Here is a 14,247-nt window from a genome sequence, read left to right as displayed (position 1 = left end):
TTTAAAGTTATAGTGTGACCTTCGTGTGGCAGCTGGAAGAAGAAGGCTTTCTATTCCAACAGAAATTATTGACAACGTCGCTGTTGCTGCAACTGACCACACAGCACGTACCGCTGATGGTGCTAGTGCTCGTGTAGTCTCACGAAAACTGCCCATCCCATGATCAACAGTACAGACAATTTTGCGGTCGATATCACACTGGCAGAATTGCAAGATACAGACGGTACAGCAACTGAAACCTCATGATCCGCGCAACGTTCTGAATTTGCTCTCCGGTTTCCGATACTGTTCGAAGTTAATGATATGTGGCCGGGCAATAATTTATGGAGTAACATGGTACATTTTACACTACAGGGTACAGTGAATATACAGAACAACCAAATATGAGGTACTGTTAAACCAACTGTTGTGCACGATGAGGAATTGCATTGGACGTATGTGGCAGGTGATGGTGTAGACTCACAAGCATCTTTATTCTCAGTCTGTTATTATTTGAAGAGCATACACACAGAGGACCTGTAACATATTTCATGACGTCTACATGCTATCGCGCCGGGCATGTGATTCCTGCTCTGGAAGATCGCACTAAGTGGGAACACGACACATTGGGGCAACACCTCATGTCACTCGCCCTTTGAAAGTGCTATGTAATGCGACCTTCCACGGACGCGTAATCTTCAGAGGTGCTAGCGAAGTGGCCGTGCGATTCTAGGCGCGAGACAGCTACGGTCTCAGGTTCGAATCCTGCCTCGTGCATGGATGTGTGTGATATCCTTAGCCTAGTTAGGTTTAACTACATCTAGGTTCTAGGGGACTAATGACCTCAGAATTTGAGTGCCATAGTGCTCAGAGCCATTTGAACAATTTTTTCTTCAGAGGTTTTCCAGATTCGTAGACCCCAAGATCACGTGTTTGAACCCATGTGACTTTTGCTTCGGCGAACATCTGACAAAACGCGTTTAGCAACGACACGTTGCTTCTCTACCATCTTAAAGCCAGTGTACTGGAACATGTTGCTCAGTTTCCACCGGAACTGCTGAGAACAAGTGTTGGTTACGTCGTTTTCTACATGCAGCTTCTCATCGACGTCACCAGTCCACATACTGAACAATCTGTAGAAGCCGCAATTAATAATCAAACCTACTTCCTCGTGTCTTCAGCGCCCATATACCCCTGTAACACCTTATTAGAGATTAAATAGCTATCAGCTTACCATCATCGAAGCAAGAGTCTCACATATGTAGTACCCTAACTGTGCTCGTCCACAAAACGAAAACATTCGCAAGGAGCTTTTCTACTGCTGCTATTTGCATCTGGAAGAAGATGCCCTTCACTCTGTACACAGTTCAATCACCTGTTGCATTAAAGAAAAATACAAAACACTTCCTTTGGTAAGCATAACATCTTTTCCCCCAAAAACTAATACGTATGTCCAGATTATCCCCGTCGTACAGTTAAACAAATACCTCCGTTTTCTCTCATTTCTGCTTCTTTCTCTTTTCGTTTCTCAGTAAGGAACGGCAATTTTTCCCCACTCTTTGTTACCTGTACCTCTTCCATGCTGCCCTTTCACTTGCTCTCCCACCCCTCTCTCCCGTCCATCTAACTTTGAATCTACCTGATTGAGACCTGTCTTTGTTTCTCTGTCTTTCATGAACCACTGTAACTCAAGCGTATTTACCATAGCTATTCCTGTGATTCACTTTTTATTTTATAATTTCTTGTAAATGTTGTTTTCTGTTTTAGTACAAAGCCTCTTTATAACATCCCATCGTTATATGAAACAATTTAAAACGTCCCTGGATAAGTAAGTGAGTGAAATATCCGTAGAAAAGTAAGTACACTGGGGCAATAGGTTTTGTCGTGTATCTTTTAAAGTAAACGTCCCGGATTAGTTGATTTCTCCTTAATGTGAGAAACAAAAACAGAGGCTTTCCATTTTTTATTATTTATTTATTAAATAAAAGGAACAAACCGCGTTGGAAAAAGTAGATTACATGAGTTACTGATTTGCAGATATCACAGTGGCCGATACTAGTAGCTGCAGGAGTTTAGGCGGAGACCCTCTTGAGCTCCTCGCCGTACTTCTGCCTGTAGCTGCCGGTGGGGTCGTACTTGCTCTCCAGCGGCGTCCACAGGTCGGGCTTCTCCTTGATGAGGAACCTGATCACCTTCTCAGCGCCAGCCTTCTGCTTCTCGTTACACTTGGCGCACTCATTGGTCAGCGCATCAGGGACGGCAGCTGTCAACAGACAGGTTACACATTCAGAAAGTTGAAGACATCAAAAATATTTATTCTAAATATACTTAATAATTCAGTACTGCGTGACTCCTAGTACTTCGTTTTGAAGCTACATCAGTGGTCTGTGTTTCTATTTGACCACACTTGGTCCAGTGGCCAACATTCCAGGCTTCCACACAGAAGAGCAATCGAAAGTTTATTTGGTTTGTTTTTCTGCAAATGCGTATATACCTCTGAATATTTTCATACTTTTCATTAGGGCATAAAAATGGTGATTAGGGGCATTATATCATATAGTGAGTTGATAAATGTGCTAATATGATATGTAGAACCCAAAACCATTAGTTTTTTAACAGGCAGGCACTTTCAGCTAGATGTAGATAGTATGAAGAAGGAATGGACCATGATTTTTGTATAGTCGTGTTGGGGGTAAGGTTGCTGCGACAGAATGAATAAGAGCGGGAGTATGTGACTCCAGTGTCTTCTTTATTGTCTATAACAACACTACGATGTGAATTTTCCATTCTTCAGGCCTTTACGTTTTGCCATGTTTCACACGCCGCGCTTTGGAACAGCTTGTCATTAACCACTTTACTTGGGTAGTTCAGAAAATGTAGCCTGTTTTACATGGTACGCTGTGTAGTAGTACATCAATTAAGCAGGATCTGTCACACATTTTACACAAAACGAGAGTGATAGAGAGAGAGAGAGAGAGAGAGAGAGAGAGAGAGAGAGAGAGATAGAGAGAGAGAGAGAGAGAGAGAGACAGAGAGACAGAGAGAGAGAGAGGGAGAGTGAGAGAGAAATAGGTAGTGCGAGGGAAAAAGATAGAAAGAGATTGGGTAGAGCAGAGGGGGGAGAGAGGGGCGGTGAGAGATACATACAAACAACAAATCACAGCAATAAAGCGCTGGTTCAGTCATGTAATGTAATCAATTCGGAGGTGCTTACTCTTTTACTCTTTAACCAGGGTGAACGATATACCCCACCCAATCTCCCATCTGACAGCAAAATAACCGAGATCTGTTGCCTGTTTATTAGGTCAATGACCAGTCGTCCACTTAACTATCTCGTTGAATGCGGACTTTCAGCTAAACAGAGAGGTAGAAACAAAGGTATAAGATATACGATGCGCATCTTGGAATAGAGTGCGATATTATGAAAGGAAAACTTAGGGTGAATATCACAGTAGAAACGGATATGAATTGCTGAGTAGATTATCGAGATGTGGAAAATATTGGATCAAGATACAAGAGATGAAGGCTGGCATCGACTAAATCGTTTATTTTATTTGTTTATTTATTTTTTTAAAGTTGACGGTCTCCACAGATTTAAAACCAGACTAACACCCAACTCTGGTGAAATAAATCCGTCGCAAACAATAGTAATCCTGGAGCCTGTGCTAACTACATATGGGAGTTCAGTTACGGAAGAACAGAGAACAGATCTGGCAGATTACTGAAAAAGTTACAGCTGTTGCAAACACGGGAAGCATATAATTATCGGACTTTCGAATTCGCCGACCTATCACACTACTATACGACAAACGTATATGTAACAGGTGATGCACTAGCAACGTGAGCTTTTCAAGGGTTTCTGATAAATTAATTTTCGTAGTTCTAGGACCGTTTCAAATCTCACAGGAAACTGTCAGCACTAGGGCAGAGGTGAATATGCAGTTGGTTAAGGCAGCTGACTAAACGTTTGATTGCATTATGTTAGAGTACATTTTGTTCCAAATTTCCTGCCATGTAGCTGTACTAAAACTAATAATGTTTTGTCGAGGAGAAACAGAAATTATAATAATAACAATGCTAATGTGAAAGTAAGCGTCGCGTGGCACTGTTCGCTCGTGTATCCCACTGAACGGATTCAGCCGCCTGTCCGAAAAGTTTTTTCTCCACTCACACTAGCCGCTTTCAATGTGAGTGTGTGGAATGTGTCTTATGTGGGTCTGTAGAATGTAGGTGAGTGTAATGGATGGTTGTTTCGTTTTGTGATACGTTTGTGTCTCATGGTGATGATGATATGAGAAGGGGCAGGGTCAAACTTTGTACCAGTACAAACTCTACCCATCTCGAATAGCACTAAAGAGGCAGCCAACTTAACTTCCCTATCCGATGAACGGATCACCATCAACAGCATCACATTCCCTCATTTCAGGAGACAATGGAAAGAGCACTTCAGTTTAAACCAGAACATTGTCAAAATGCCGGTTATGAAGAAATTTATGCTACCCGCCCTCCTCTGCATGAACATTTCATTCACCACTAGGTTTCGCACCGGCTACATCTACCACACAGGTGTGTCATAGTGCTACTGTTAGCCTTTTGTTCCATGTGAGATATAGGAGGGGCGTTGGAAAAGTCCGTGCAAAGACAGAGATGTGGCATCGCTGTCCATGTTTAGTTAGTAGCACCTTTGGAAGGAAGGCACACCAAGTTTCAGCCATATTGGTCTATTTCATTGTGTTTGGCATTTGTGTGAATCAAAGAAGTCGAGTGATTGTCAAAAAATGGACGAAAAAGAATTTCGTGTAGTGATTAAACATTACTTTATGAAAGACAAAACACCTCAGGAGACAAAAGAGAAGCTTGAAAAACATTACGGTGACTCTGTGACTTCGCTTTGAACAATAGCCTCAAAATTATCGGAATAGCCATATGGGCACAAGTGATGCTGAACGTTCTGGACCCCTTATGGAGGTTACGACTCCACAAATCATTGATAAAATCCATGATATGGTGATGGATGACCGATGAGTTAAGGTGCATGAGATTGCTAGTGCTGTGGGCATACTCAGACCAAACAACAATCTGAACAACGGGTTACCAATGGAGAATCTGCACCAAAAAATGCAAAGACCATTCCTTCGGCCTGAAAGATTATGGCGACTGCTTTTGGGATTCGTAAGGTATATCCTCATCAACTATCTGGAAAAGAGCGAAACAATTTCAGATACATTTCATTCGTCGTCCGTTTGAATACCGAGCTGCAAGAAAATCGCTGGCGATTTGATCACAAAATATCCTTTTCCACCTCGATAATGCTCCAGCACACACTTAAGCAGTTGTGGTGGCGAAATTAATGGAAATAGGTTTCCAACTCGTTTCACATGCCCCCTGCTCTCCAGACTTGGCTCCCTCGTTCTAATGTTTGTTCCTCAATTGAATAACTGGCTCGCAAGGCAATGATTTTACACAAGCGAAAAGGTGATTACAGCAACTAATAGCTAATTTGCAGACGTGGACAATTCCTGTTATTCGGAACGGATCGACACATTAGAACAGCGTTGGACGAAGTATATAAGTCTAAAAGGAGATTATGTCGAAAAATAAAAAAGGTTTACCCCAAACATGTAAGGTAATTTTTATTTTTGCACGGACTTTTCAAACGCCCTTCGTAATACGGGATCCAGGTTAAAGGAACTGAAGTTATACCAGGCTACACATCTTCAGATAAGGTCCACTATATTCATATTGCTTTTGGGGCTTCAATAGAAAGTAGATGTGGCCCCCTCTTATGTAAAGGCGACAGGATTAGCTGCCTGCAGTATTCTACCAGCCTTCTTAAAATATTAGAAAAGATGGAGTTGTCAGACGACAGATGGATAAAACACGAGTACGCTCTTTCGTTTCTGCACAGGCAAAATATATATTTACTGTGTTTGTGAAGTAGGATCGTTATCAGGAACTTCCACAGCGATTGAAGAAATGTGATAACAGTGTGTCTGTGGACGGATTACAAAAAATGATGGTATTCGAAGGCAACTGGGACAGGCATCTGCGCAGCTGCCTTAGCCTTGACAGTCTCGTAAGAAGCTGAACCCAGATTTCTCTAGAATGCTTTACGAATGCATCGTAGTAGAGCAGAATCCATTTAAGTATGTACTACAGTGGAACCAATATAAAATCGGCGACTCGTTTGATGTACGTCAGTATAGGGAGAACCATACTGACTATCCAGCACTGCACTCACCCTTGAGCTCCTTCCCATCAGGAGTGCAGGAGGCGTCGCTGTCAGAGAGGAGGCACTCGTGGTACTTCTTCAGCAGGCGGTCGTTCTGCAGGATGTCGTCCAGGTCGATGTTGTCGTACTTGGTGGTGTACGCGGCGGCAGCTGCCACCAGGCAGACCAGCAACACAGTGTATTTCTGCATCGTGACTTCGGCAATGCGCTGCTGCTGTGGGTTCTGGTGTGTGATCTGCCGGCCCCAGTCTCCACTGCATTATATATACGTGTGTTCGCCGGCACGCCTGACGTCACGGCGTCTGTCTACGCAGGCGCCGGGCAGCGGACGCTGACCTTGACCGGTCCACGCACCTCGCCGTTTCTGCGAAGAGCCAGTCGCTCTCAGGTGCACTCGTGACAGTTCGCTGTAATGCAGTTTCCATGATGCCTCTTACTGGAAAATCCTTCGTTTACTGTCCTTACACAAGTAAACACTTGCCACGCCAATAACGTCAAGAGAAAATATTGCCATCAATGTCATCTGGAAAATTTTGTAACGTGAGTTATGTTAACTTGGGAGTCTTAGCACAGCCGGTTATCCTGGACTGTAAGTCATCAATAAGCACATATACGACCTAGAAAATATGCTTCAAACAGTGTTTTAAAAAATGAAACTGCATGTGTGTCCGGAATCGGGTCAGTTTTAGAATCTGAAGCGCCGCCTAAGAAATCTCATGCATGTCATGTGGCACTAGAATAATATACGGAAGAACGGAAACAGAATCTGCAAGACACTGCCAGAAGATCGGTTAGGTTAGTAAAATAACTTGAGACTAGCCATTATTACATAATATTTTTTTTCGTTACATTGGTTCACTTAAGGAAATCCTCCTAAATCAATTATATAAGGCAGAGCAGCCTGAAGCGTGCAGTCACTAAACGTTGGTCTTCATATGTGCTTTGCTCTGTAGCGATTGTGAACGATCTCTCTGGAATTATGTTATTATTCTCAATTTGATTCGCCTATAACCATACACCTGATAGTTTTACTGTATCTTTGTGAGACACAACGTGTAAGGCAAAAGGAAGACCAACAAGCTATTAGTGTCTCTAATTTAGTCAGACCAATTATACATATTTGACACTGTGTCAGTCGCTGCGATCGGTCTGAAAGTTATATTATTCTTGAAGAATCAAGTTTGCCAAGATCGCTAGCAATTCTTTTTATTACTATGACCGGGCTCAACCGATCTACGTTGTGGTATCTGATGATGACAGTATAATCTATCGAAACCAGCCATAGTAATAAAAATAATTGCTAGAGATCTTCAAAAACTGTATTTTTCAAGAATAATATAATCAGACAAGTAATGGGGGTTACTCTTAAAAGCATATTCACGCTTCGAATGAACGTCTTGAAACTCCAACTGATTAGCTCACGCAGGGACGCTTCCAGCATGTGTGCAAGCATGTAGTCAGTAAGCAGGTAGTCAATTTCCCTATGCAATCTTCTATTACATGACGTTAGAGAATAACATATATGTGGTCATTTTCTTTCCACGACAGTGATCAAGAAAGCAAAGGTGAACCTGAGAACCTTAATATTTTGCAACAATTTTATTCCGTTTCCAGTTAGAGTAAAAACATCCTAATAGAAAAGTGTACTGCACATAGCGTAAAAGGGTTCAGCGGTAAATATTTCTCAGTTGTGTTTCTTCTGGTTCATGAGAAGCCCACAGGAGCGTAGCATCAATGTTGTCATTTGTAAGTTTTGGCTACTTCACATAAACTAATTGCCGTGCTACTTTAAAATAATTCGCCAAAAAGAAAGTAGTGTAGCTGACTGTCGGAGGTATATTTCTGTTACTCGTGTCGGCTGTGTATCACCCAACATTTCCTACTTTTAATCATTCTCGCAACTTGACAACGCATTCAGTGAGTAATATAATGCATACTTTGTGGGCACTTATAATAGTCCCACAATAATACGAATAGGTTGTTCTGGCGTCAGTGCAGAAGGTTAAAATAGTAAGTTCGTACATTGAGCTACTTGTATTGGATGAAATGAATGCTTTTTTCTCCTGCAGTTTTTCCATAACAGTAAAATATTTATTTTAGTGGTAATTAAATTAAGACATAATATGTTTCGAGGCTGAAGGATTATAAACTGTAAACTCCTACAAAAGATATGTAAATCTGGGTGATTATATCTACTATAATAAGCAGTATAAAGAGGTTAGTTGCATATTTCATCGATTTTAAGATGTCTAATATGAAAGAAGTCCATCTTTAGTAGCTATTGTCCAAAAGTCTCAGGCTAAGAGCTACGAAATAGTAACCTCTCTCCCGAGTTACATATTTTGCAACAGTTTTCTCAAGAAAGCAGGATGCTCTGTAGAATTTGGAAGAGCGCCAAAATGCTCAAACCCAACTTGCCAGTGAAAGGATCCAGTAAAATATATGCTGTATAACGGAAGATTCAAGATATGCCCTGTACATGGAAAATGCAGATGTAAAGAGTAGATAGCCTCAAGGGAAATTTTTCAATATTCGGCGTCCAGGGATGAAACGGGAGATTTTAGACTAGCATCGATTCAGAAGGCGATCTTAGCCCTTAATAGCTCAGACGAAGAAAAAAGACGTGTTATCACATATCACCGACATCATACAAACTTTTCAGCGATCCAAAATCCTCAAATATGCAGAGAAAGAGAGAGAGAGAGAATATCAACATGTCTAATGACAATTAAATTTGGCGAAATATGGAATTCTCTACTGTAATGACGAGGGTGTAGTCGAGTCGTGCAACAGTTTGTTCTAGGAACCACAGTGCACCCAGAACGGAGGTTAGATAATAAAGCAGACGTGTCCGGGAGGTCTAAGTGTGCACTTTGAACTGCGGTGTTGCACCGTACACTCGAACTAATTGATCGATGCAGTACTAAACTATCATACGGTATTGCATATATTGTAACGTTACCTGACAAAAAATGTGATATACTCAGTAACGGAAGCAGGAAACAAAATGACATTTCAATGGTTCAGAGTTACGTGACGTTATTTCTGCGAATATTGTCAAATTTACGAAGCACTTGTCAGTAAGAGGCCAGTACTGGTTTTCGGTTCTGTTTTATTCAGAGACAAGATGGTTCTTGATGTCGTGGATACTGGTACTGGTATGAAGTTGACAGCCGATCTGGTCCAGCACATATTCTTTCGGGGACAAATATGGGAATCTTCATGCCAGGGAGTACCACAAAATCACACAGACTGATCATAAAGGCAGCTTCCCCGAGGGTGCGAGCATTGCCCTATTGAAAAAGGAACTGAGGCACCGTGACCCGAGAGATAATTCTTGAGGATGCAGAATGTCCTTCACGTATCACTGGGCCGTTAGAGTTCCCTCAGCCACAACGGTCCGTGACGTGAATCTTAGCTGACAGTTCACCACATCCTGACGTCAGGAGAACCACCGCTGTACCTCTCCAAATCACTGAAAGAATGGAACCCATCCCCAAGTCGCCTCCGTACAAGCCGCCGTTGCTCGTCCATAATAGTGGACAACCACAGTTCATCGCTGAGCACACAGTGTTACCACTGATCATCAGTACCGGTCTCGCCATCAATCCTAACACAGCCGTTGGTGTTGTCGTTTTAACACACTACACATTGGATAGTATGTCCCTACTGTGGTTGCTACTGGTCTCTAACCAGTCGTGCAAAACGGCAAGGGATACCGTTACTTGTTCTTGGATGGCAGGCGCGTGTGTGAAGGGATTATGACGTGTTTAGTGCACAATACGAAGATTCATGCATTTGGTGGACATATGTGTTCCACCGAAACCTAGACGATGAGTATGCCTGCCATCACATTCCCTCCCAGTCCTAAATCGCTTCACTGTCACATTGAACAGCTCCACTAATCGGGCTACAGTACGATTCGACAAGCTGGTTAAATAGAGTCGCACCATTAGACCGCTTTCAAATTGTTTCAGATGCTGATAATGCTGTCTCGCATGGGTACGCAGCATCTCCGTATCCTACACACAGATATTCAACATCTGGCACTGTTGACGCCCTTTACATACCCCCCTTTCTGGTAACAACAGTAGGCATGAATATAAACAAGATCAGTATTCTGTTGCGGCCGTTGAAATGTTTCCCAAAGTGTTAATGGATTTCATTACTGTTGTTCTCGCGCAGTAGCTGTGAGACAATTTTATCGCTCACGATAGACACTACGATTACAATGAAATTAATATCTGTTTAATTGTATTATCTAAGTAATTTAAGCGAATAAAGGACTCACAGTTTCCTGCATGCATTTGAGTTCAAACATTTTAAGACCCAAATAATGTAAAATTTAATACTAATTTCAAAATCCCATAATAATAAATAATACAAAAAGCCACCATTAAACCGTTCTTTCTGCCTGAGGTTACTGCAACCTTAATCGTTTGCGTATTCCCTGACAGTGTGTAGGTGTAAGATGTTATATTAACATATGGCCACGTCTTCTACGGCCTTTTTATTTATTTTTTGGTCGAATAGTGTAGGATAAATAGAAATTCTGGATCTAACAACATTTCTAGCAACACTAAAAGACTTCTACGTTTTGCCTCCGAGACGTTTATCCACTACTATCTTATAAGATACTAGCACTAAATGTGAGAAAACATCACATTACACAAAGGCGATATTGCAATAAATTCAATGGGTTTTTGAGAGCTACCTTATTATAGTTTAGGTCACTTGCCAGATGGAAGAGAAATTCTGCCCATCTTCGATTTCAGTTTCTTCCAAATCTTCATATGCATTACATCGCATCATTTCAAGAAGCAAAGATTAAATCGAAGGATAATTTCTATAAGTACTTTTATTTCAATTGTTATGATTTACTTTTTACATTTTTATGATGTCATGTTCGAGAGTCATTCATTTTATATTAAAGTGACAAGTTAATTTCTGAATGCATGCGATTCAAATTATTAACGTCTGGAGAGGGAATTGAAGGCATGCGCGAAAAAACTGCCTATCACACAATATTTAGATATGGAGAACAACTGGGTTGTGTAAATGAGGCTGGAAAAACATAAAACTATCTTTTTCTAAATTTTTTTTACGCAGATCTATACAATATGAACCATTTATTGTTTCTGATCTATTCTGTCATATCCTTTATATTGTAAAGTAACATGAAAAATAATAATTAATAAAGAAGAACAATAAGACTTGTTTTGTACATTATCAAACCTCCACAGCCACAAATTAGCATTAAATGCATCCGTTCATGAAAGCAATGGCCATAACAGAATTATAAGTGTTTGAATATTCTGAGTCTGTTTTTAGAGTTTCATAGGCAGTACTAGCCTATTTAACATGGATGTTGAGGTTTTTGGTTCTTTGGCTTCCTGACCGTTTTTCTCACATGAAATTTGCGTCTTAAGGTGATAACAAACTTCACAGGTGCCACTACGTGGTTTTGCAAAGCCAATATTGAAAACTGGTAAAGTATTTTGTAATACATATCAACGCTAAGAGGTGCCCTGTGAAACGCCCCTTAGAAAAATTTATACAAGACTGTGCTTAAACTGCCACAAAAAATTTTTACAAATTGTTTTGGGCAGTGGCCAATAATGATTTGATAAAATTTTTCATAATTACTATAGCAAAGATATGAAATGTACACACTTGGTATTTACTTATACAACTTTGCACATCGGTACCATATTTCTCTAACACATAAATTACACAGCTATCTGATAATTTAACTGAGAGTCAAACTTTTTTTACTACATCAGTGACAGATGTTTACGTAATTACACAGTTGGATAATTTCACACTTATGAAATTGTATTTTGTGTACTGTGTGAACCCTTCATATTTTTTTCGGAACCATTGTGATGCTATGAGAGCTTTGAATGATGTATTTGGTATGGGATCATGATGTTTAAAGTACGTTTGAGGTAGTTGACACTTTTGTCATGAGCAGAGAATTTTTATTAGGTTCTGAAATTATTGGAGGAAGCTACGACGATTTAGAGAGTTGACTGAGGTGTTATGATGTTCTTATTACGACGACGATGTGAATTATGCTGCTGAGGTATGTTTAAGCTGATGCTATATGAGTTATTTGGTTATGCTACGTATCTGTTATGATGAAATATTGAAGAAGTGTCGACGAATATATATATGTGTAATAAGGTAAGAAATAATGAGTAGTGGTTAGGGACTCTGATTTGTGAAAAAGGATGTTGGAAACCGAGAATCGTACTTTAAGAGTTATGAAATGAGTGTATATGCGTGAATGTATCACTATGCTGGAAAAAATTTTTGGACACAATTATATTTAAATGATTTTATTTCTACAGATTTGTAACGCAAATTCTTGACCTGTGAATTTTTTTTATATGAGACTGCCACTGTAGCGGAAACTGGTGTCGTAAATATTTCGATAAGACAGTTAAGTGACCACCTGCATGTAATACGTCGTGGCCACCCAGCTGCGCGACAACCACCTGACAAAAGAAAGCCATTAGTGTGTGTGCCTGTCAGAGGCACAGGTGAAAAAAAAAGAGGCCATTATCCTCGCTATTGAGATTCCTTTGTAGAAAGCATCGCAAATACTACACGCACAAACTTGAAAACATATGATTACACTGTGGAGCTCTTAATTTATGATATTTACTAAAATGCCTAATGAAACGACGAGAAACATTTCATGGCTATTGTCCTGCTAGTTGAGAGAAATGCCATGTGGCTTCCTTTATGCATTTATTCAATCATTTTGTTTAATATCTAGTTTCTAACTGCACTGAAGCATTGGTTAAAATAAATTTTATAGATGTACTATAAATATTTTATGACTACAGATCCAGTAAATAATAACTTTATGATATACTTAAAAAAACGAAGTAGCACTAAAAGACATTTCCCTTCACAGAAATTGCATACAGAATTGTCTTTTCAAGTACATGGTAATATTTTTTTACAATAAATTTTTGTGGTGCACCACTTTAATTGCATAGACATTAAGATGTGAATAGACATTGTCCTTATCTGCATTGTTGTCTTTAGTGTAACATTTTTTTCTGATTGAGCTTTGTCATGTTTAGGTATAAGTTATAGCATTTGCTGCGGCTGTTTGCCATTCATAGTGCTACTGAATGTCACTTTGTATTACTAGGTTAAGCCAATTTTATTACTGATTTATTTTTCTTCTTTGCTGCGCATTGCCTTATATTAGTTGTAATATTGCTGCCTTTTTTCGCCAGTTTCCATTTTTTAACATTGCTGTTTGTGTAAATTGTTTTGTGCTGCTGCATTGCCTCGTCCCTTAGTTTAGCATCTGAGCTCAGTAGATTTAAGTTAGCTTAAGAGGGGGTAGACTATATAAAAATCTAACTATGATGAATTGGAAGAAAATCATTGAGAAGCTATAAGAAAATGGTTTGGCCAAAAAAGTAGTGTATAGTGTAGAAAAACTTTTTTTGACAGAGGATGTGAGCATAATACAGAAAGCAGACTTCGATATGACTTTTTGGAAATAATGAAGAATGAAGGGAGTCTCTTAGAAGTAAAGAAAGTTTTGTTTGCAAAATACTGCAGTAAAACAAACCCTGTCCTTTCTTTGTGTTATCCCACTATGTGTTTGTGTACCCTTGTGTATTTGTTTTCTTCCTGTCTCAGTGTACTGTTTCATAGAATTTTTTCTCTTATAATACTAAGCTACATTCACTATGATGAGGAATACTGTTATCCTCAAATATAATTTGCATTAATAACATGTTATTTACTTCGTAAAGATGTTTACACATTATTTATTCTGTTTTGTTCCAATGCTCATGTGTGAAGTTGATGTTTCAAAAGTGATTCTGATCTATTATGTATGTACTTATGTCGTAATTTTTGTAACACTGATGTATTTGATATTTCGATTCTTTTGTAAAGCCTGTATTACAGCAAATGTTATCTGTACTATTATGTTCTTTAACGATATATTTTGTCCTTTGTTATTGTATTCTTATGTTATAAAATTGTAATTGACACCAGTT

The 14,247-nt window shown here is 39.6% G+C and overlaps 2 protein-coding genes across 3 annotated transcripts in view; both read right to left on the bottom strand.

Moving 5' to 3' along the window:
- Positions 1 to 14,247, bottom strand: part of LOC126273028 (allergen Tha p 1-like) — a 405,450-nt gene that overhangs the window by 248,615 nt on the left and 142,588 nt on the right. The gene's annotated exons all lie outside the window — the stretch shown is intronic.
- On the bottom strand, positions 1,933 to 6,465 carry LOC126273037 (allergen Tha p 1-like). Its single transcript, XM_049976430.1, has 2 exons — positions 6,221 to 6,465; positions 1,933 to 2,242 (listed from the first exon to the last, which is right to left on the bottom strand). Exons 1-2 carry the CDS (start codon positions 6,399 to 6,401, stop codon positions 2,052 to 2,054), a joined length of 372 nt encoding a protein of 123 aa, XP_049832387.1. The 5' UTR covers positions 6,402 to 6,465; the 3' UTR covers positions 1,933 to 2,051.

This window comes from Schistocerca gregaria, chromosome 5 (genome assembly GCF_023897955.1).
Source record: "Schistocerca gregaria isolate iqSchGreg1 chromosome 5, iqSchGreg1.2, whole genome shotgun sequence".
Classification (NCBI taxonomy): Eukaryota; Metazoa; Arthropoda; class Insecta; order Orthoptera; family Acrididae; genus Schistocerca; species Schistocerca gregaria.
Note: the sequence above shows the minus strand (reverse complement) of the source record. Positions and strands in the feature narration are given on the sequence as shown.

What these genes read in the sequence shown, in the direction of transcription:
- LOC126273037 (XM_049976430.1), bottom strand. Translation starts at nt 6,401, where the DNA reads ATGCAGAAATACACTGTGTTGCTGGTCTGCCTGGTGGCAGCTGCCGCC. An exon ending in TGATGGGAAGGAGCTCAAGG is followed by an intron (nt 2,243 to 6,220) that starts GTGAGTGCAGTG and finishes GTCTGTTGACAG; the next exon opens with CTGCCGTCCCTGATGCGCTG.